The sequence below is a fragment of the Hemitrygon akajei genome, chromosome 10 (assembly GCF_048418815.1).
Source record: "Hemitrygon akajei chromosome 10, sHemAka1.3, whole genome shotgun sequence".
NCBI classification, from domain to species: Eukaryota; Metazoa; Chordata; class Chondrichthyes; order Myliobatiformes; family Dasyatidae; genus Hemitrygon; species Hemitrygon akajei.
Genome location: NC_133133.1, coordinates 18,580,369 through 18,603,185, shown reverse-complemented (window position 1 = coordinate 18,603,185; position 22,817 = coordinate 18,580,369). Strand labels below are relative to the sequence as shown.

At 44.7% G+C, this 22,817-nt stretch overlaps 1 protein-coding gene across 1 annotated transcript in view; it reads left to right on the top strand.

The window, feature by feature from the left end:
• The first annotated feature begins 4,538 nt into the window (after positions 1–4,538).
• Positions 4,539–22,817, top strand: part of tmem185 (transmembrane protein 185) — a 36,829-nt gene continuing 18,550 nt past the window's right edge. The window contains exon 1 of the mRNA XM_073057834.1: positions 4,539–4,688. Within this exon, the coding sequence (XP_072913935.1) occupies positions 4,651–4,688 (38 nt within the window). The 5' untranslated portion in view covers positions 4,539–4,650. The remainder of the gene's footprint in view (positions 4,689–22,817) is intronic.

The following is a 22,817-nucleotide window of genomic DNA, read 5'->3' as shown; positions in this document are numbered from 1 at the left end:
CCACTTCCAACTCTTGACAGAAAAGATAACTCCATAGACTTCCATGTACACAGTATATAACAATAAATTTAAAGTTATATGGTGAACAATCAACCAACCCAGCAAAAAAAATCAAAAGCAACATGTTTATATTAAAGTTCAAAGTAAACTTTATCAAAGTATATAAAGTATATACATGGAGGGCTGAAGGGCCTGCACTGTGCTGTAATGTTCTATGGATCTCAACCTCGGGGTCTGTGCAGCTTTGCTGTGGAAAAGGTTCGTCAATCTCGCTTGTGATGGACTTGGATATATCTATTACTTTTTGTAGGATTTTCCGTTTGAGGGCGTTGGTGTTTCCGTACCAGGCCATGTTGCAACTAGTCAATATACTCTCCACCACACATCTATAGAGGTTTGTCAAAGATTTAGATAGCATGCTGAATCTTTGCAGACTTCCAAGGAAGTAGAGGTGCTGCCATGCTTTCCTTGTGAGTTGGATCCAGGACAGATCCTCTGAAACAATAACATTGAGGAATTTGAAGTTGTTGACCCTCTCCACCTCTGATTCCCCAAAGAGAACTCTGGTTTCCTCCTTTTGACATGAATAATCAGATCCTTGGTCTTGCTGACATTGTGTGAGAGGTTGTTGTTTTGACACCACTCAGCCAGATTTTCATTTTCCCTCTAAATGCTGATTTGATTTGCCCAATGACAGCAAACTTGAACATGGCATTGCAGCTGTGCTTAGCCTCACAGTCTAAAGTGAGTAGAGCAGGGCAGCTAAGCACGCAGCCCTGTGGTGCACCTGTGCTGATGGAGATCGCAGAGAAGACGTTGTTCTCAACTGACTGGGGTCTGCAAGTTAGCAAATCGAGGATCCAAATGCACAAGGAGGTATTGAGGCCAAGGTCCTGAAGCTTATTGATTAGTTTTGAAGGGTAATGGTATTGAGTGCCAAGCTGTAGTTGATAAAGAGTGTCCTGACATATGTATCTTTGCTCTCCAGATGTTCCAGGGTTATTCATACCTTTCAACAACTGAAAATATCCCAAGGTTTTGTGCAGTCAATGAGTTATCTATCTTTGAAGCATAGTTATTGCATTAATGTATAAAACTGACTTCCAAATCTGGGCACAAGTACTAATGGGCAATGGGATAATTTGTTCTAGTTATTTTGTCTGAGATAAGCATTGAGAAGGACAACTGGGAAACATTGTCTTTTTGAGAGATCCTTTCTATGAGTAAGTTAAAGCCTCCCATCATTGCTGTGTTATTCCTGTTACATGCAAATTAATTTTCCTGATTTATGCCACACCCTGCTCAGCTTTCCCAGCATTTTTCAGTGTTATTTCAGATAACTTCAAGAATAGAGGAGATCAGGTGACACATTGGAGGGATTGAAGGTGGCATGCCAGTAGAAGTGAGCCAGGCTTACATTTTAGTTAACGGATATATAAAGTATTGTGCAGTTAACCATAGATTTTCTGCAAAAAGAAAGCATTCTCCTTAGGAACCTTACACTTCTCACTAAGACAGCATCACAGCATCTGCTTCCTTAGGAGTCTGTGGAGATTCGGCATGACATCTAAAACTTTGACACACTTCTATAGATGTGTTGACTGGCTGTATCGCCAAAGCCATTAAATGGAAAATCCTACAAACAGTAGTGGATTTACCCTGTACATCACAGGTAAAACCCTCCCAATCATTGAGCACATCTACATGAAATGCTGTTGTAGGAAAGCAGCATCCATCATCAGAGATCCCCACCACCCAGGCCATGCTTTTTTTCTCACTGCTGCCATCAGGCTGCCAAAAGGTACAAATGCCCCGCATTGAACATGTGTGTGTACAGTATTCTCTGTTATTATGCCCAGGAGTGGAAATGGCTACAGAAAAGTGATGGATATAGGCAAAACTCTCTCCACCATTGGGTACAAATTACATGGAGCACTGTCACTAGAAAGCAGCACCCATCATCAAAAACATCCACTATCCAGGCCATGCCAGCTTCTCACTACTGGATTAGGCAGGAAGCCTAAGGTCACACATCACCAGTTTCAGCAACAGTTATTACCCCACAGCCAAAATAAAATTACGAAACTGAAACCATATCCAAAATATATGTTTAATTATTGGATTATCTAATTTTTTCTTTCAACCCTCTCTCATGGATCAAGACTTTCTGATTTGGAAAACAAAGGGTATAATATGTTTTTGTGATTTATTTTTGGATAACTGTTTCATGTCTTTTGAACAATTGTTTAATAAATATAATTTGTCCAGATCCCATTTTCTTAGATACTTATAGATCAGAGATTTTTTAAATATGATGATACCTACATTTCCGATTTCATATCCAACTGATATCATGGAAAATTTTTTAGGCTTAAACCCCTATCAAAATGGTTTAATTGCAATCGTCTATGATATGATTATGAATATACAGCCAGATATATCTGATAAAATTAAAAATGAATGGGAGAAAGAACTTCAACTTTCTTTAGCTTTAGAGAAATGGGAAAATATTTTTCAATTAGTTAATTTTCCTTCTATGTGTGCTAGACATACGTTGATTCACATTAAAGTGGTACATAGGGCTCATATGTCCAAAGATAAATTAGCTCGTTTTTACTCACATGTAAATCCAATTTGTGATAGATGTCACTCTGAGGTAGCCTCTCTGATTCATATGTTTTGGTCTTGCCCTCTTTTGGAAAAATGTTGGAAAGATATTTTTGATACATTCTCTACAGTTTTGCACATTGATTTACAACAATTTTAAATTACTGTTACTGCAATTTTTGGCTTACCAATGATTGATCTGCCCTCTTCAGCTTGGTGGATGATTGCATTTGCTACTTTAATGGCTAGAAGATCTATTTTATTGAATTGGAAAGAGATAAATCCTCCAACTACATCTCAATGATTTCCTCAAACCATATCCCGTTTAAATTTAGAAAAAATTAGAAGTGGTACCTTTGATTCCTCGGTTAAATTTGAAGAAACTTGGAGGCCTTTTATTCAATACTTTCACAGAATGTAATTTGACCTTTTCCCATTCTTTTATATTATTCATTAATTTGAGTAGAGGAGCGGAGTTGATGACATTAATAATTTATTTTTGATGTAATAGAATAGCCCAGCTTGATTTTTTTTTTAGTTTAAGTTTAGTTGTGTTTAGTTTAGTTTATTTTGTTTTTGATTTTTCAATTTGGGTTTTTTTTCCCATCTTTTTATTTTTACCTGTTTATATCTAGGGTTTGGGAGGTCTATTATATGGTGTTACCTATAGTTTTTACTCTTGTGTTAACTGCCAACAATGTAATCTCACTCCCTTTGTACTATTATGACTGTTATCTGTTTTTGAAAAATTCAATAAAAAGATTGAAAAAGTAAGTTATTACCCCACAGCCATCAGGCTTCTGAACCAGCTTGGGTAATGTCACTCACCTCATCTCTGAACTGATTCCACAACCTACAGGAATTCTGTTAACCTACCAAAATCCAATTTTTTGGGATGTTGTTGGAAGCCCACACACTCACGTGGAGAGCATGCCAACTCCTCACAGTACCCCAAGGTCAAGTACCCAGTCTCTGTCACTATGCTCTACTAGCTATGCCACTGAGCTTTTTAACACAAGAATGGGATATGGAGGAATGAGAGAGTTGTGCATCTTTGTAACTCTTTAGCTAGAGAGCTGCAGATGCTGTGTACTGAGGACCGGAGAGGATTTAGGCATTGAGGATTGGGGCCACAGGGTAGAAAAGTGGAAGTCAATCATCAGAATTTACTGAAAACACCAAGGACTGCAATGTTGGAAACCGGAGCAACACAAAGAAAGTTGGGAGAAACTCAGTGGGTCAGGTAGCATCTATGGAAGGAAATGGACAGTTGACCCTTCAGCTGGACTAATGAAGTATCCAGATGAAGGGATTGGACTTGAATTTCACTCCATAGATGCTGCCTGACCTGCTGAGTTCCTCCAGCTTTTTGAGTAATGAGTTAGAACTCGTGTCTGGGATCAGAAAGCACAGCCTCAGAATGGAAGTACACCCCTTCAAAACAGGAGGAATTTCTTTAGCTAGAGGGCGATGAATCTGTGGAATTCATTGCCACAGATGGCTGTGGAGGCCAAATCAAAGGGTACATTGAAAGTAGAGCTTGATAGACTTTTTGATTAATAAGGGCAACGAAGATTATGGAGAGAAGGTAGAAGAACGGGGTCGAGAGCAGGAACAAATAAATAAATCATTCATGATTAAATAGTGGAGCAGACTCGATGGCGCGAATGGCCTAATTCTAATTTATTGAACAGCAGACAAGAGGAAATCTGCAGATGCCAAAAATCCAAACCACACACACAAAATGCAGGAGGAACTGAGCAGGTCAGGTAGCATCTATTGAACAGCAGAGCAGGCGAGGGCCGCTTATATATTTTAAAGGTCGGAAATGAGCCCTTCCAGAGCTTGACCAGGACATTGTTTAGCGCTTTCTTCCTGCATCCATTGGCACCAGGTCGTGAGGATGGAGATGGGGAAGTTTGATTGGCATCTCCCGCACCAGGGGGTGAGGCTGTGGGTAACCCCGCCTACCCAAAGCCGCAGCCGGGGAAGGAGAGGAGGAAGAGCCGGTAGTGGGTCGATTCTTTTGGTTCTCACGCAGCAATGAACCTTCGTGGACTTTTCCAGGACTTTAATCCTAGGTAACGTCCAGTTTCTTCTGAGATACGGGGATTGTCTTCGAGGCGAGGGAGGGAGGGAGGAAGCACCGAGGCCGGTGCTGGCTGGGGAAGGGGAAGGCCTCAACTATGCGACTAAAGCCTCGGAGCCAATTAATGCGGCAGCCCGGGCTGCGCTGCCAGACTTTGTCAGCTCCTTTCCTGCCTGATGCTTGCGGGTTTTCTTGCACTTCATTGGATTAATGCAATCTGGAAAGGAATGATTGACTGCAAATGTTCAGCCATCCAACAGAAAACAGAAGTAAAATGAGAAATACATTGCAGGATTGTACATTTTGCATTTCAGCCAATTCCTGCAACAGAAATTCTGTGCGATCCAGAACTGCAGTCACGCGATTTGTAACGCAGATGAAGTTTTACCTGTCTTTTTAAATGTCGCATTGAGTTTATTAGGATATAATTGGCAAATTTAAGCTTCCAGATTTACGTTTTCCAGTCTACGGTACCCTAGTTAAAGAGGGTATGATTTCCTGATTGCGACCAGGGTAACTTGAATGCAGAGTCAAAGTAAATTTATAATCAAATTGCGTATATGTCAATATTCATTTTCCTGCAGGCATTCACAGTAGAAGAAAGAAATACAATAGAATCAAAACTGCCCACAAACAAGGCCACAGAGATATGGTATATAATTCATATGGCCCATGTAGTATATGTTCTATATTATTTGGTCAATATAATTCATAGACCTAGTTGAAATCTAACCAGAGTAGCTGGGAATTTTAATTTGATTATCTAAATAAATCTGCAACAAATGATTGAAAAACTACCAGATTGTCTTCTGAGAAGCCGTTTGGTTCAATAATGTCCTAGGTTTGGGGTTGGTGGGGGGGAAGGGGGGGGGAACCTAACCTTGTTATATCAGTCGGCAGTCGTGTATTGATGTGGGTTCAGTTTTAACTGCTCTCTCAATAGCCAAGCCAAAATGAGATGAGTGTGGCTGGGTTTTCAATGGTGGGCACGGACACAGTGGGCATTAGAGCCAGTTTCTGTGCTCTGTGACTTCCCAGAGACTGCACTGACTAATAATGAGCTCGTGGGGCTTATACCAATGATCTGTTAACTGAGGGCAGAGTACTACCCATTGAGCCAAGGGTCTTTACAAACTGGTAATAAATGATGCATGTGAATTAATCTTTTAAAATTATACCAGAGTGCTGGCTCTTGCGTTTTTATTCTCTGCCAGTAGACTAGAATGGACATTAAATCTGGGGGCATATACCTAATATTTTTCCCTGTTTTTAATTCAGGATTTTGCTTTTATTTGTGTATGCTATTTATGTGTTTAGCTAATTTCTTTATTCATTAATAAGTGAATCTGTATTGCCCATTCATAATTGCTGAGGAGGTGCTAGTGAGTGGTAGTGTAATGGTTAGCACGTCGCTATTACAGCTCAGGACACTGGAATTTGGCGTTCAGTCCTGGCGCCCTCTGTAAGGAGTTTGTATGTTCGCCCCAGGACGGCATTGGGTTTCCTCTGGGTGCACCGATTTCCTCCCATACTCCAAAGGCATACCAGTTGGTCATTGTAAACTGTCTTGTGGTTAGGGTACTGTTAATCAGTGGGTTGCTGAGCAGTGTGGCTCATTGGGCCGGAAGGGCCTGTTCCATGTTGTATCTCAGTAAATAAACTGTTGCTGAAGCTGCTGTCACATGGTAATTGCGCAGGGGATCAGGGAATTCCAAGATTTGGTGACAGTGGAGGGGCTGTGAAATATTTTGAAATCAGAGTGTATGTTTATTTGGATGAGAACCTGTCGGTGATGGCGTTACATTGTGGCGGCTGCCCTAGCTCTGAGATTCAGCAATGCAGTCGGAATAGCCTGCATAAGGAACTGCAATGTATTTTACAAAGTGGATGTGGAGAGGATATTTGCTATAGTGGGGGGGGGGGGGGAGTTTAAGACCAGAGGGCACAGCCTCAGAATAGAGGGATTAGAGGGATGTCCCTTTAGAAAAGAGATGAGGAATTTCTTTAGACAGAGGGTGGTGAATCTGTGGAATTCATTGCCACAGATGGCTGCGGAGGCCAAGACATTGGGTATATTTAAATTGGAGGTTGATAGATTCTTAATTAATGAGGATGTCAAAGATTATGGGGAGAAGGCAGGAGAATGGGGTTTAGAGGGATAGTCAACCATGATGGAATGGCAGAACAGACTTGATGCAGGAATGGTTTAATTCTGCTCCTGTGTTTTATGATCTTATATGGCACATTTGCAGCCACTGCACCAGTGGTGGAGGAGCTTAGTATTTAGAATGGTGGCTGAGGTGAGTAACACACATACAAAATGGTGGAGGTACTCAGTAATTCAGGCAGTATCTTTTGGTAAGATGGCGGCGTGCATGATTGCAGTGGCCTCTCCAGCTCCTACCAAAGGTGTAATTGTTTATCCTTTACATCTTTTTTTACAATCATTAGACACTGCTGCATATTATGAACGTCAAGTACTGGAGGTCTACCCTATCAGCAAATTGCTTGATAGTGGAGGAGCTGGGCTTGGCGTGGACCGTGTTGCAGCCTGCTGCAGGAAGGCATTGGAGGTCGTGCGCAGTTTAACAAATGGCGCAAATGACTGTCTTGGCTATTTGCGATTGCAAGCTTGGACATTGGTAATGCAGCATATTGCAAGTCCAGGTCACTAGTTCATTGGTAAGACGGATGGTGAGGGAGCTCTGTGGCCTTGGCTGTAGCACAAACCAGACCTTCGTGCTGGGGGGGTCACGTTTTGGAGCCGCCTGGGGAGGAGATGCCGGAGGTCAATGTAGCGCGTATCCATACTGGGTTGGGGCTGGCCTTTCCCAATCGTACTGCCCTCTAGTGTTCGCTTGGTGGAAGACAAGCCGGATTGTGTTCTGTGGCTGCGCTAGCATGTGATTATCAGACTGTCGCTGACAACACCCCATGCACCTTCAACCTACAGGACTTGACACTCGGACTTGGGCTATATTATTATCTTATTGTGACTCAGTGTTTACTGCTGTCATAATTATATGTGCTATATGTGCCTTGTGCTGTGTATGACTGTTGGTACTGTGTTTTGCATTTTGGCCCCAAAGAAACGCTTTTTTCATTTGGCTGTATTCATGGGTGTTCATATATAGTTAAATAACATTTAAACTTGAACTTGGTCTACGGAAAGGAATAAATGGTCAACACTTAACCAGTTAAGGAAGTCCTGATAAAGGGTCTCAGCCTGAAATGCTGTTTGTTCCTCTCCATAGACGCTCCCCTGACCTGTGCATTAGAACCATAGAACATTACAGCACAGAAACAGGCCCTTTGGCCCTTCTTGGCTATGCCGAACCATTTTTCTGCCTAGTCCCACTGACCTGCACCTGGCCCATATCCCTCCATACACCTCTCATCCATGTACCTGTTCAAGTTTTTCTTAAATGTTAAAAGTGAACCCGGATTTACCACTTCATCTGGCAGCTCATTCCACACCCACCACTCTCTGCGTGAAGAAGCCCCCCCCCCCCCAATGTTCCCTTTAAACTTTTCCCCCTTCACCCTTAACCCATGTCCTCTGGTTTTTTTCTCCCCGAGCCTCAGTGGAAAAAGCCTGCTTGCATTCACTCTATCTGCACCCGTCATAATTTTATATACCTCTATCAAATCTCCCCTCATTCTTCTACGCTCCAGGGAATAAAGTCCTAATCTATTCAACCTTTCTCTGTAACTCAGTTTCTCAAGTCCCGGCAACATCCTTGTAAACCTTCTCTGCACTCTTTCAACCGTATTAATATCCTTCCTGTAATTCAGTGAATTAATTAGTTAGTTAATTAATTAATTCTTCCAACATGACGTGTGTTTGTCTCTAGATTTCCAGCATCTGTAGAACCTCTTTTGTTTGTGATGGTTTTGAGCTCGAGTGTTATTGCAGTGGCACATCTAGCAAGGCAGCACGGTAGCATACTGCTATTACAGAGCCAGTAAGCAGGGTTCAACTCTGCCACTGTCTGTGAAGAGTTTGTGTGTTCTCCCTAAGACTAAGTGGGTTTCCTGCAGATGCTTTGGTTTCCTCCCACTTTCCAAAGATGGACAGGTTAGTAGGTGAATTGGTCACATAAGTATAATTGCCAGCACACACTCGTTGGCCCGGGATGGTCTGTGCCATGCTTTATGTCTAAAGATCAAAAACATGGACAGCAAATCGTGCATGTGATGTAAATCTTGTAGATGGTGAAGAGGCTTTGAGAGTCAGAAGATAGGCCATTCACATCAGGATGCCTAGCCTCTGTCCAGTTTGTGTAGCCATGTTATTTATGTGGTTGATCTAGTTAAGTTTCTGATTGTTGGTGACTCCCAGGATATTGATGGTAATGCCATTGACTGTCAGTGGGAAGGGGAAATGCTGCTGAGTGGGATGTGTGATGTCAATGTGACTTCTCAGCCTATGAATGTTTTCCAGGTCTTGCCATGTGCGGACATAATTTTCAAGATTGTTCAATGTCATTTCCAGTACATAAATGTAATGACCTGGGAAAGGTTTCCCTGCTGATGTAATGGTTTCTCTGCTGATGTAATGGTTTCTCTGTAGCGCAGTGTTTGAGTTATGACTAGAGATAACGGGGGCTTTGGAATGTGTGCTGGCCAATGAGGGGAGATTTTTTTTTTCTTTTGGGCCCGAGAGAAGGTTTTGCGATGTTTTGTTTGGCAGAAGATGAAGAGAGAAGATACTAGAACGGGAAAGTTGTAGACTGCAGGAGGGAGTGGACTTGGAATGGGGTTGGGAGTCAATGCCCGGGGAGAAAGTCGATAGAGAATGAACAGACGGGAAAACCTTGAGCTCCAACGTTGTGCATTAGATTGTTTCATGAGAATGGGCTCTTTCTCTTTTTTTTGTTTTCTTTACTAACCCTATAATCAAATTAAGAATTATAAAACTCAGTCATTTTATTGCATGTTGTGTACTGTTTGTTATTTTGTGGTACTGATTTGTAACGGGAACACATCACGCAGCGTCCACCCAAACAAGAATTCTTAAGTTTGGCGGGGCGGAGGCTGTCTTCCCCTAGATTAAGCTGCTAACCGAACCTGAGGGTTACAATTGTGGGGGCTCGTCCGGGATTGATTTTGTTGGATGCTGTGTGACTGCTGTGTTGGAATGCTCCTCTTGCAGGATGTGGGAGGTCAGGGAGACCTCTGGTGTCCCTGAAAACAACACCTGCAAGGTGTATCCAGCTGCAGTTCCTAACAAACAACGTTAGGGAACTGGAGCAGGAACTGGATGACCTCCGGATCATTCAGGAGAATGAGGAGTTTATAGATAGTAGCCACAGGGAGGCAGTTACACCAAAGGAGCAGCGCACAGGTAATTGGGTTACCATCAGGTGAGGGAAGGGGAAAGGGCAGGCAGAGCAGGTCTCCCCTATGGCCATTCCACTCAATAAGTATACTGATTTGGATACTGTTGGGGCGGGGATGGCTTACCTGGGACAAGCTGTGGAAGCTGGATCTCTGGCACTGAGTCTGGTTCTGCAGTGCAGAAGGAAGGGAGGAAGAAGAGGAGAGCGGTAGTGATAGGGGACTCGATAGTTAGCGGTACAGACAGGAGGTTCTGTGGTCACGACAGAGACTCCCGGATGGTTTGTTGCCTCCTGGGTGCCATGGTCAGGGATGTCTCTGATCGCGTGCACAGCATTCTGAAGTGGGAGGGTGAGCACCCAGATGTCATGGTACACGTTGGTACCAATGACGTAGGAAGAAAGAGTGAGGAGGTCCTTAAGAGTGAGTATAGAGAGCTTGGTAGGAAGTTTGAAAAGCAGGACCTTGAGGGTGGTAATCTCAGGATTGCTTCCTGTGCCACGTGCCAGTGAGGGTAAGAATAGGATGCTCTGGAGGATGAACACGTGGCTTAGGAACTGGTGTAGGGGGCAGGGTTTCAGATTTCAGGATCATTGGGACCTCTTCAGGGGCAGGTGGAACCTGTACAAGAGAGACAGGTTACACCTGAACAACAGCGGGACCAATATCCTTGCAGGGAGGTTTGTTAGTGCTATTGGGGGGGGGGGGGGGGTTTTAAACTAGATTTGCAGAGGGATGGGAACCAGAGTGCCAGAGTAGATAGTAGAGCGGGGTTGAAAATAAATGATGTTAAAGGTTCATGCAAAGTCACAAATAGAAAGGTTGTGTGTGGTGGTAATAATCTTCTGAGGTGTGGAGGTGTGTCTTATTTCAATGCGAGGAGTATTGTGGGGAAAGCTGACGAGCTGAGGGCGTGGATTGACATGTGGAATTATGACATTGTAGCCATTAGTGAAACTTGGCTACAGGAGGGGCAGGACTGGCAGCTTAATGTTCCAGGGTTTCGAAGTTTCAGACGTGATAGAGGCAGAGGGATGGTGGGGGTGTGGCATTGCTAGTCAAGGAAAATATTACAGCAGTGCTCAGGCAGGACAGATTAGAGGGCTTGTCTACTGAGGCCATGTGGGTGGAGCTGAGAAACAGGAAAGGTATGACCACATTAATGGGGTTGTATTATAGACCACCCAATAGTCAGCGAGAATTGGAGAAGCAAATCTACAGAGAGATAGCACACAACTGCAGGAAACATAAAGTTGTGATAGTAGGGGATTTTAATTTTCCACATATTGATTGGGACTCCCATACTGTTAAAGGTCTAGACGGGTTAGAGTTTGTAAAATGTGTTCAGGAAAGTTTTCTAAATCAATATATAGAGGTACCGACTAGAGAGGATGCAATATTAGATCTCCTTTTAGGAAACGAGTTAGGACAGGTGATGGAAGTGTGTGTAGGGGAACACTTTGGTTCCAGTGATCATAACGTCATTAGTTTCAACGTGATCATGGATAAAGATAGATCTGGTCCTCGGGTTGAGATTCTAAACTGGAAAAAGGCCAATTTTGAAGAAATGAGGAAGGATCTAAAAAGCGTGGATTGGGACAGGTTGTTCTCTGTCAAAGAAGAAGAGAGAGATGTATGACATGTATAGGAAACAGGGAGCAAATAAGGTACTTGAGGAGAATAAAAAGTGCAAAAAAAACATAAGAAAGAAATCAGGAGAGCTAAAAGAAGACATGAGGTAGCTTTGGCAGTCAAGGTGAAGGATAATCCAAAGAGCTTCTACAGGTATATTAAGAGCAAAATGATAGTAAGGGATAAAGTTGGTCCTCTTGAAGATCAGAGTGGTCGGCTCTGTATGGAACCAAAAGAAATGGGGGAGATCTTAAATGGGTTTTTTGCATCTGTATTTACTAAGGAAACTGGCATGGAGTCAATGGAAATAAGGCAAACAGGTAGTGAGGTCATGGAACTTATACAGATTGAAGAGGAGGAGGTGCTTGATATCTTGAGGCAAATCAGAGTAGATAAATCCCCAGGACCTGACAGGGTATTCCCTCGGACCTTGAAGGAGACTAGTGTTGAAATTGCAGGCGCCTGGCAGATGTATCTACGGGTGAGGTGCCGGAGGATTGGAGGATAGCTCATGTTGCTCCGTTGTTTAAAAAAGGCTCTAAAAGTAATCCGGGAAGTTATAGGCCGGTAAGTTTGACGTCGGTAGTTGGTAAATTATTGGATGGAGTACTAAGAGATAGGATCTACAAGTATTTAGACAGACAGGGACTTATTAGGGAGAGTCAACACGGCTTTGTGCGTGGTAGGTCATGTTTAACAAATCTATTAGAGTTTTTCGAGGAGGTTACAAGGAAAGTGGATGAAGGGAAGGCAGTGGATGTTGTCTACATGGACTTCAGTAAGGCCTTTGACAAGGTCCCGCATGGGAGGTTAGTTAGGAAGATTCAGTTGCTAGGTATACATGGTGAGGTAGTAAATTGGATTAGACATTGGCTCAATGGGAGAAGTCAAAGAGTGGTAGTGGAGGATTGCTTCTCTGAGTGGAGGCCTGTGACTAGTGGTGTGCCACAGGGATCAATGCTGAATCCATTGTTATTTGTCATCTATATCAATGATCTGGATGATAATGTGATAAATTGGATCAGCAAATTTGCTGATGATACAAAGATTGGAGGTGTAGTGGACAGTGAGGAAGGTTTTCAAAGCTTGCAGAGGGATCTGGACCAGCTGGAAAAATGGGCTGAAAAATGGCAGATGGAGTTTAATACAGACAAGTGTGAGGTATTGCACTTTGGAAGGAAAAACCAAGGTAGAACATACAAGATAAATGGTAGGGCACTGAGGAGTGCAGTAGAACAAAGGGATCTAGGAATACAGATACACAATTCCCTAAAAGTGGTGTCACAGGTAGATAGGGAAAAGTTTAAAAGGAACATTGCGGTGGGGGGGGGGGCTTCTTCACACAGAGAGTGGTAGGAGTGTGGAATGAGCTGCCAGATGTGGTGGTAAATGCGGGCTCACTTTTAACATTTAAGAAAAAACTTGGACAGGTACACGGATGAGAGGTGTATGGAGGGATATGGGCCAGGTGCAGGTCAGTGGGACTAGGCAGAAAAATGGTTCGGCATAGCCAAGAAGGGCCAAAAGGCCTGTATCTGTGCTGTAATGTCCAATGGTTCTATGGTACCCTGAGCACTGTACTAGTGGGGTAGATATTCGTACTCCAGATGAATTGTTAATTCACCTGTTAAGTACTGTTAAAGTTGTGATTGTGGGTGGGGATTTGATAAAATGGCGGATGCAGTTCACGTTTTAATGCAGACCAGCACTGACTCACCGGGGCAGGCCAAATCACAAGTCGAGTTTCCCATAGCTGGGGGCGGAGATTTCAAAGGCAGGGTTCTACTGTTTCTGAGGAGTGAGTGGTCGGATTTGGAATGTCTAATTAGTCCTATTCTCCCAGGGAACAGTGAGAATTCTGAGGTAGTATCCGCCCTTACCTCTCTGGCGAATAAATGGAAACATGCCCAGGTCCATAATCCCAGCAATGGTAGGCTCTGCTTATTCTCTGGAATAACACCCACTCCTAAAGGGGAAGAGGAGCATGAGACTTGGACGGAGCAGACCTCTCGGTTGTTAGATGAGTGGAAGTGCTCTGATGACGTAAAGCGACAGAGATTGGCAGAGGGTTTGAGTGGGCAGGCCACTGACATTGTGAGAGCTGTCAGGTTATGATATCCTGTAGCTGCAGCTGTCCATTACACGAAAGCACTGGAAAATGCCTTTGGCACGACAGGAAGCCCAATGGAGCTCATGGCAGAGTTTCGGAACATGCGTCAGGAGAAGGCTAGGGAGAGCTTTCTGGGAACATTGTCCGTGCACCCGGTGTTTTGAGCTGCTTTTGAGAAAGTGTGTTGGCTGCATTGGGCCCGATACCGCCTTTAGACGAGTGACTGTGTGGTTCACCCATTCGAAGTCAATAGTGTTACGGCCCTGAGAAGTAGTGAGAGTGATGGGGACCCCCAAATTTCCTGGTATGCCTGAGGGCGAGGCCGTCTTAGTGGACGCTCCGGAAGACCATGAGGGGGAGCTGGGATTTCCTGCCGGGGTACTGGTGAGACCCGAACTACAGACCTCGGTTGTACAGGCCAGCAAGATGGCAGTGATTATCAGGAACACTACAAAGAGGGAGGTCACCTTCAAGCAGGGTATGCCCCTGGCACATTTGTTCCCGGTGACGGTAATGTCTAGTGCCCCCGTGAGGCACGTTGGGGATGAACTATTGGAAAAGCGGGGGAAAGTCGACCGCTAAGTCATTCAACTTTGGGGACTCCCCAGTTCCTGCAGGTTGGTAGAGAAGATGTTGAAGCTGGAAGGCGTCATTTCCGCTGACGAGTTTGATGTGGGTTGTTCCAAGAGCACGCGTCACATTATCTGGGTGACCGAAGACACCCTGTTCAGAGAGAGGTTGCGGCGACTGGCTCCTGCAGAGCTGGAGGACGTTCAGCAGCATTTGTGTATGTTGAAGGAAGCTGGGATCATCACAGAGTCCCGAAGCCCCTATGCGTCCCCAGTAGTAGTGGCCAGAAAAAAGAATGGGAAGGTACGGATATGTGTGGACTATAGGACTCTGAACAGGCATACCATCCCTGACCAGTATACAGTCCTGAGGATTGAAGACGCACTGGCCTGTCTGAATGGTACGAAGTGGTTCAGTGTGCTGGACTTGAGGAGTGGATATTACCAGATCCCCATGAGGGAGGCTGAGAAAGAGAAGACGGCATTTTTATGTCCCCTGGGATTCTTCCAGTTCGAAAGGATGCCCCAGGGCATATTGGGAACCTTCCAGTAGATCATGGACAAGACACTGGGGGATATGAACTTGCTTGAGGTATTGGTATATCTGGATGACCTCATAGTGTTTGGGTCCACCTTGGAAGAACATGAAGTGAGGGTACTGAAGATGTTGGGCTGCCTGAAATATGAAGGGTTAAAACTTTCCCTGGACAAGTGCCAGTTCTGCAAAATGTCTGTTAGCTAGGTTGGGCACATAGTCTCATGGGATGGAGTAGCTACAGATCTGGCTAAGATAGAGGCGGTGACCACCTGGCTAAGGCTCTAGACTGTGAGCACTCTGCGCTCGCTCCTTGGGTTCTGTGGTTACTGTCAGGTTCGTGAAGGGCTACGTGAAAGTGAGTCACTGTTGAATCAGCTTCTATGTGGTTACCCTCCCTTGGGGAAGAAAGGGAGGGGGTAAAAGGACAGGAGGGTAGAAGTATCTTAGCCCATTGGCGCCCTTTGGACTGAGGTGGGATGTGAAATGTGAAGAGGCCTTTCAGTCACTGAAGGGGCTGCTGACCCAGGTGCCGGTGCTGGCTTTTGCAGACCCCAGCTTGCCGTATGTAGTGCATACCGATGCCAGCCGACGGGCTTGGGGGCGTCCTGTATTGGGATCAGGGCACCAGATTAAGACCCGTTGTGTTTGTCAGCCGGAGTCTATTGCCCTCTGAGGAAAACTATCTCATGCACAAATTAGAGTTTCTGGCATTGAAATGGGCTGTGGTGGATAAGCTGAGTGGCAACCTCTATGGGGCCAAGTTTGAGGTGAGGACAGACAACAATCCCCATACTTATATCCTGGCCTTGACGAAATTGGGTGCCAAGGCCATCAGTGGCTGGCAGTGTTGTCTGCCTATGATTTCAGCCTGAAGTACTGGCCAGGAAGCAGGAACATTGATGCAGCTGCTTTGATCCAACGTGCGCATGAGGGGCTGGACAAGGATGAAGAGTGGGAGAGCGTTCCTGCCCGGGGTGGGGCGGTGAAGTTTGCCATCACAGTGAAGGCAGAAAGAAAGCAGGGGCAGAATTGAGCAGTGGATCAATTGGGAGCTTCTGATGACATCATCCCATAACTTTACTGTAACCTGACCTGTCTAAAGACAAATCAGTTGCTGGAATTGAGTTCTGGGGAAGAGGCAGCTGCTCAGCAAGATGACCCAGGCATTGGTACCATTTGGTCCGTGGTCGAAAAGGGAGACAAGGCCCAGGTGGGGAAGACGAAACACGTCGCGGTGCCCCCATTACTGAGAGAATGACCCCGGTTGGAGTTGTGGATCCAGATCTTTTACCGGGTCATGTCACCCCCAGACCGACCTTGGTATTTCCAGATGGTTCTGCCAGAGAAGTATTGGAGGACTGTGTTGAAGTCACTTCATGTTGATTCTGGACATTTAGGGGTTGAAGAGACCTATGGATTGCTCAGAGACCGGTTTTACTGGCCCCAAATGAAGTCGGAGGTCAAAGAATACTGTAAGTTGTGCATTTGATGCATATGGCAGAAACTGCCTACGCAGGCAGCTCCCTTGTCCCACTTGCAGAGTACGGGGCCTCTGGACCTGGTGTGTATGGATTTCCTGTCAATAGAACCCGATGCCAGCAATACGGCGAATGTCTTAGTCATCATGGACCACTACACCAGATATGCTCAGGCTTTTCCTACCAAGGACCGGAGGGCGTCCACAGTAGCCAAAGTGTTATGGGAGAAGTATTTCATTTATTATGGCCTCCCCGGGTGGATACATAATGATCAGGGACGGGATTTCGAGACAGAGCAGACTCATCTGCGAGTTAATGGGCATGCTTGGAGTTGAGAGCACTCCCTATCATCCGCAGGGTGATCCCCAGCCTGAGAGGTTTAATCGGACCTTGCTAGACACGCTTAGGACCTTGGAGATCAGTTCAGAAGAGCAGGTGGAATCAAAATATTGGACATCTGGTCCACAGTTACAACTGTACATGAAATGAAGTTACCGGGTACTCACCATACTACCCGATGTTTGGGTGCGAGGCGAGGTTGCCTATTGATCTTTATTTTGGGACTGATGAGGGTGACTTATCACTGAAGACTTATCTGAAGTATGTGTCTGATTTGAGAAGAGAGCTGAAAAGGGCTTATGAATTAGCTGGGGTTGCAGCTGCTTAACAGAGTCAAGGAAATAATAACAGGTATGATGAGAAGGTGAGGTTCTCCCAACACCTGCCAGGAGACCGAGTCCTTGTAAGGAATTTGGGGCTACTTTGGAAACATAAATTAGCTGACCGCTGGGCGACTACGCCCTATGTGGTGGAGAGTTGGATGTCAAACCTACCAGTTTTCCGGGTGAAACCAGAGGATGAGAACGGGCCTGTCAATATTCTCCATCGGAACCACCTGTTGCTCCTGGGACAAGAGGGGCAGGTAGACCCAGAGCCTGACTTGGAGTCTACACCTAGTAAGAGGACTCTGTGGAAATGCGGGGCAACTGCAGGGCCAACAGCAGGGGTGGTTAAGCCGGCCTCCACCCCTGAGAGGAATACTGATTCAGAGGAGGAGGATCTGGATGTGTGGTATATGCTGCCTTTTGCTAACTCCCCATTGATTCCCAGCCCTTCTCCCGCTGAGTCAGGGGAAATCGGGATGGGGGGGCTATCTGTGGACAACCTGGGTTGCAGAGGGACCCTGCAAGGGATGAAGCGGGGCTTAGCCAAGAGACAGAGGGGTCCGAGTTGCAGGTGGGCACGAGTGATAGGTTGGGGGAAGCCTCGCCAGTTAGACCAGAAGTATCCTCAGTAGTGTCGGAGCCTGAAGAGTTAGGTGAGGGGGAATGGAGGCCTCAGAGAATTAGGAGACCACTGGATAGGCTGGTCTACGTAACACTGGAGAAACAGAGTGTGGCTGCACCCCAAAACGGTAGTTGTCCACCTGGGTTGGGCTATGTGTTTTCAGGAAGGGTTGGCAAATTATCTCAAAGTCATGAGGACATGACTAAATTTGGTGGGGGAAGAGTGTAACAGCCTGGGAAAGGTTTCCTTGCTGATGTAATGGTTTCTTTGTAGTGTGGTGTTGGGTTAGAGATACCGGGGCTTTGGAATGTGTGCTGGCCAATGAGGGGAGATGTTTTATTTTCTTGTGGACCCGAGAGTAGGTTTCACAGTCTTTTGTTCTGCGGAAGATGGAGAGAGAAGATGCCAGAACGGGGAAGTCGTAGACTGCAGGACAGAGTGGACTTGGAATGGGGTTGGGAGTTGACACCCGAGGAGAAAATCGATGGAGAACGAAAGGATGGGAAAACTGTGAGCTCCAACGTTGTGCATTAGATTGTTTCATGAGAACGCGCCCTTTCTCTTTTTTGTTTTCTTTACTAACCCTATAGTTATTTTAAGAATTATAAAGCTTAGTTGTTTAATTTCATATTGTGTACTGTTTGTTATTTCGTGGTACTGATTTGTAATGGGAACACATCACGCAGCGTCCACCCAAACAAGATTTCTCAAGTTTGACTGGGCTAGAGGCTGTTCCCTTAGATTAAACTGCTAGCCGAATCTAGGGTTACACAAATATAAAGCAGAACAAAATCATTGTTGATCTAGATCTGATGCTATTCAGTCATCGATGGATATCTGCATATTTAACCCTTGATGGAAGGCAAGCCTTGATGAAGGTGGTTAAGCCTTTTGAGGGACTCTGCACCAATGTCTTGGAGCATTTTGTGTGCACCCTATGGCCCCAACAGTGAAGTGTTTTCCATTTGATTCTCATTCACCAGTTACATCATCATCATCATCACCACCACCATCGTTTTGTGCCGTGTCATATGACGTAGGCGATCGCAGTCTCATGACCATGATTGTTCTTGGCAAATTTTTCTACAGAAGTGGTTTGTCATTGCTTTCTGTTGAGTGTCTTTACAAGATGGGTGACCTCAGCCATTATCAATACTCTTCAGAGATTGCAGTGGTCACATAACCAGGATATGTGATATACATCAGTTGCTCATACAACCATCCACCATCTGCTCCCATCCCTTCACGTAACCTTGATTTTGAGGGGAGGGGGTGCTAAGCAGGTGCTACACTTTGCCCAAGGGTGACCTACAGGCTAGTGGAGGAAAGGAGTACCTTACACCTCCTTTGGTAGAGATGTATCTCCACGCCGACACCCAACCAGTTACACCAGGATTCTTTATGCCACAGTAAGTCAACTGTTTCCTTAGTGTCAAGGGTAGTGACTTGAAGCTTGCATCTGGATAGTGGCTCTTTGTCTAGAATGAGATGTTGAGCCCATTAGTCAATGGTCAATTCTATCACTGAACAGGTGGTTGATTTAAAAAAAATTGTTGATGAAACCTTCCACTACTATTATTTGAGAGCATATTGATTGGATAGTAATTAGCTGAATTGTACTTGTCTTTTTTTTGAGCGATTTCCACTTTATTTGCATTGATGGAGGAAGAAGCCCATCTCAATAGATCCCTCAGAGAGAATAGGGTGGTTAAGAAGGTGTATGGTGTATTATCCTTCACTAGTCAGGGTATTCAGTTCAACAGTCACAAGGAATGGTAGTTGAGGTTGATACAATAAGAATATTTATTATAAGAGACTTAGGCAAAGGGATGTAAGAAAAGTGGTAGCTTATAAGCTGTATAGGTTAGAACAGTGGTCCCCAACCTCCGGGCCGCAAAACATGTGCTACTGGGCCGCAAGGAAATGATCTGAGTCAGCTGCACCTTTCCTCATTCCCTGTCACGCCCACTGTTGAACTTGAATGCACGCGAGATCATCAGTCGCCTAAACGCAGTGATACCCTAGTACCAGGGATCACTGGTTGGCCTCTGGTAACTGGTCGCCTTGCACGGCTGGTGAGAAGTGCCGTTGCTACTGGTCTGGATCACGGACAGATGGACGCTGCCTCTAAACCTGTTTAGCACACCGAGTGTTCATGGGGAACCCGGTGCTAAAATATTCGCAGATGACCTAATTTGGGCTCAGGGTTTCGTAAGTAGCAGAGCAGCTACCTTGCTGTGATCTACTGAAAGTCATCCCTCGAACAAAACTTCTGTCGGCCAATGGATTCTACCTACCTATGGATGTGGGGGGGCGGGCACGCGCTCTGTCACACTCCTCGCTCGGTCGGTTGCTCTCTCCGGACTGCGATTGCCGCGGCCCCCGCATGGGGACCTCCGGCCCTTACCTTGTCTTCTCACCCCATCCACGACCAGCCGCACCTGGCCAAGGCTATTATATGTTCATACGAGGAAAGTATGCGCTGTGTGTTTAATGTTAAATTTGTTAGATAGACCCTTTTAGAAATGAAATTGAGTGTATTAGCCACATATAAGTGACATATAGTTGACTTACCACCTATATTCCGGTTGTGATTAACACCCCCGTTGGCCGGTCTGCAAGAATATTGTCAATATTAAACTGGTCTGTGGTGCAAAAAAGGTTGGTGACCCCTGGGTTAGAGTGATAATGGAGTACTTATATTTCAATTGGTACAACATTGTAGGCCAAACGGCTGTATAGCTGTACTGTGTTCTGTGGCGGTATTGTAAATACTGTATATTGGAACATCTCAGCATTATCATTTTTCAAATCTTGATTCAATTGGCATATGCTGCTAATGTGTTGCTTAAAGTTCTAATCCCACATTACAGGAAACATGTAATATCACTGGACAAGTTTCAGAGAAAGATTGAAGAGTTTTTAGAACAGAGAAGGCTTTTATTGTAGTGTATGAAATTGTGATGTCTCCATAGGGTGAACATGAAAGAGCCATTTGCCTTGGCAGACAAGTCAATAACTAGCAAACATAGGTTTAAAATAATAAGATTCAAGGCTGTTTAGTCATTCTTTAGTACACTAGTGTAAAGGGGAACAAAATGATGGTTACTCTGTATCTGATGCAGCATATAAAAATAACTATAAAAGCACAATCAATAGGAATATAAAAGCAATTCTCTAAAACACAGTGTACAAGTAGCACACACAAAATGCTGGAGGAACTCAGGCCAGAGAGCATCTATGGAAAAGAGTAAACAGCTGACGCTTTGGGCTGAGATCCTTTATCAGGACCAAATAACTGTTTGAGTGTGGCTGTATGTATATTAGATTAGCTTATATACATAGACTGATTTGTATACATAAAGTGGTACTAGGTGCAGAAGTATCTAAGTATAGATGACTCTTGACCGGAGATGATATAGCAACAAAGTAACTCTTGGAAAGAGGACATTTTGTATGGAAACACCAACGCACCTGAATGGAAAATCCTACAAAGATTAGCGGATAACAGCACAGTCAATCACGGGTAATGCCCTCCCACCATTATGCACACCTACATAAAGTGTTGTCACAGGAAAGCAGTATCCTTCATCAGGGACCACCATCACCTAGGTCATGCTCTCTTCTCAACATGTACAAACAACTGGAGGAACTCAGCAGGTCGGGCAGCATCCGTGGAAATTAGCAGTCAACGTCAGTCCTGACGAAGGGTCTCGGCCCGAAATGTTGACTGCTCGTTTCCAGGGATGCTGCCCGACCTGCTGAGTTCCTCCAGTATGTTTGTACGTATTGATTTGGCCACAGCATCTGCAGTGTACTTTGTGTTCATGCTCTCTTCTCACTACTACCATCAGGAAGAAGGTCCAGGAGCCTCAGGACTCATACCACCAGGTTCAGGAACGGTTATTATTCCTCAGCCATCAGACTCTTGAATCAGACGGGATAACTTTACTCACCCTATCTTTGAAATGTTCCCACAACCAATGGGCTCCCGTTCAAGAACTGTTCATCGCATTTTCTCGATATTTATTGCTTATTTATTTATTATTATTAATTTCTTTTTGTGTTCGCACAGTCTGTTGTCTTTTGCACACTGGTTGAACGTAAGTTGGTGTGGTCTTTCATTGATTCTGTTATGGTTATTGGATTTATTGAATATGCTCACGAGAAAATGAATCTCAGGGTTGTATTTGGTGACATATATATGTGCTTTGATAATAAATTTACTTTGAATGTTCAAATCCAAGTTGCAATAGAGCGTATAAAAGTAGTAGGACAGTGACTCTCCATGTAGGTATGTGGTGTGGAGTGAGTGCATGGGGGATGAAGGATGCTGAGAGGCTGTGGAGAGAGTGGCTGATCTGGGTGTAGTAGTGGTGAAATGGATTAATGTATAGTGGTGTTGATCATCTTGATGGCTTAGGGGAAGTAACTTTATCAGTCTAATGGTCCCGGTGTGGGTGCTGTGTAGCCTCTTCCCTGATGGGAGTGGGAATCTGCAGTTCATAATGTTACGAACCCCGTAACTGGGTGTCTTACCAGCAAAGATAGGAGTATCCGTTGAAGTCTGATGATACTATTTTTAACAGTATTTATTAGTAAAAATACACAAAAATAATATCAATGCAAATATACAGATAATATACGTCATCAATACTAAACCTAAAAGTGCGGGTATAATAATACTCAATAAGAAATAAGCTCTATCGTTGTCTAGGGGATAATGACTTGTCCGATGGAAATATAAAGTTCAGTTCATTTCATACAGGCTGCAGTAGTTGTTCACTGTGTTGCAATTGTTGGAGAGAGAGAGAGAGAGAGAGAGTAACTTGCCGACTTTCCTTTTACGATCTTGATCCGTCTCCGTCCTTTAGCTAGACAGTTCCATGGAGGACTTGTCACCCAGGCAAGGGTGGACACACACACAAGCCCCCACCGGTTTTGTAACGTCTCTCCTGGTGCGTCTGGGGGGTGTTCCCCAGACCCTACTTTTATCCCCACTCACGGGGTCTCAGATGTCAATCAGGTTGGGATGATGCAATCCCTCAACCGGACCACTCTGGTTGCCCCCTGAGGGGTTTCAATGAATAGTACAGTACTCAATATACAATTCCTTCTCCAAGAGACAATAGCAGTAATCTCTCTTTGTCAATAGGAGACATTCCAA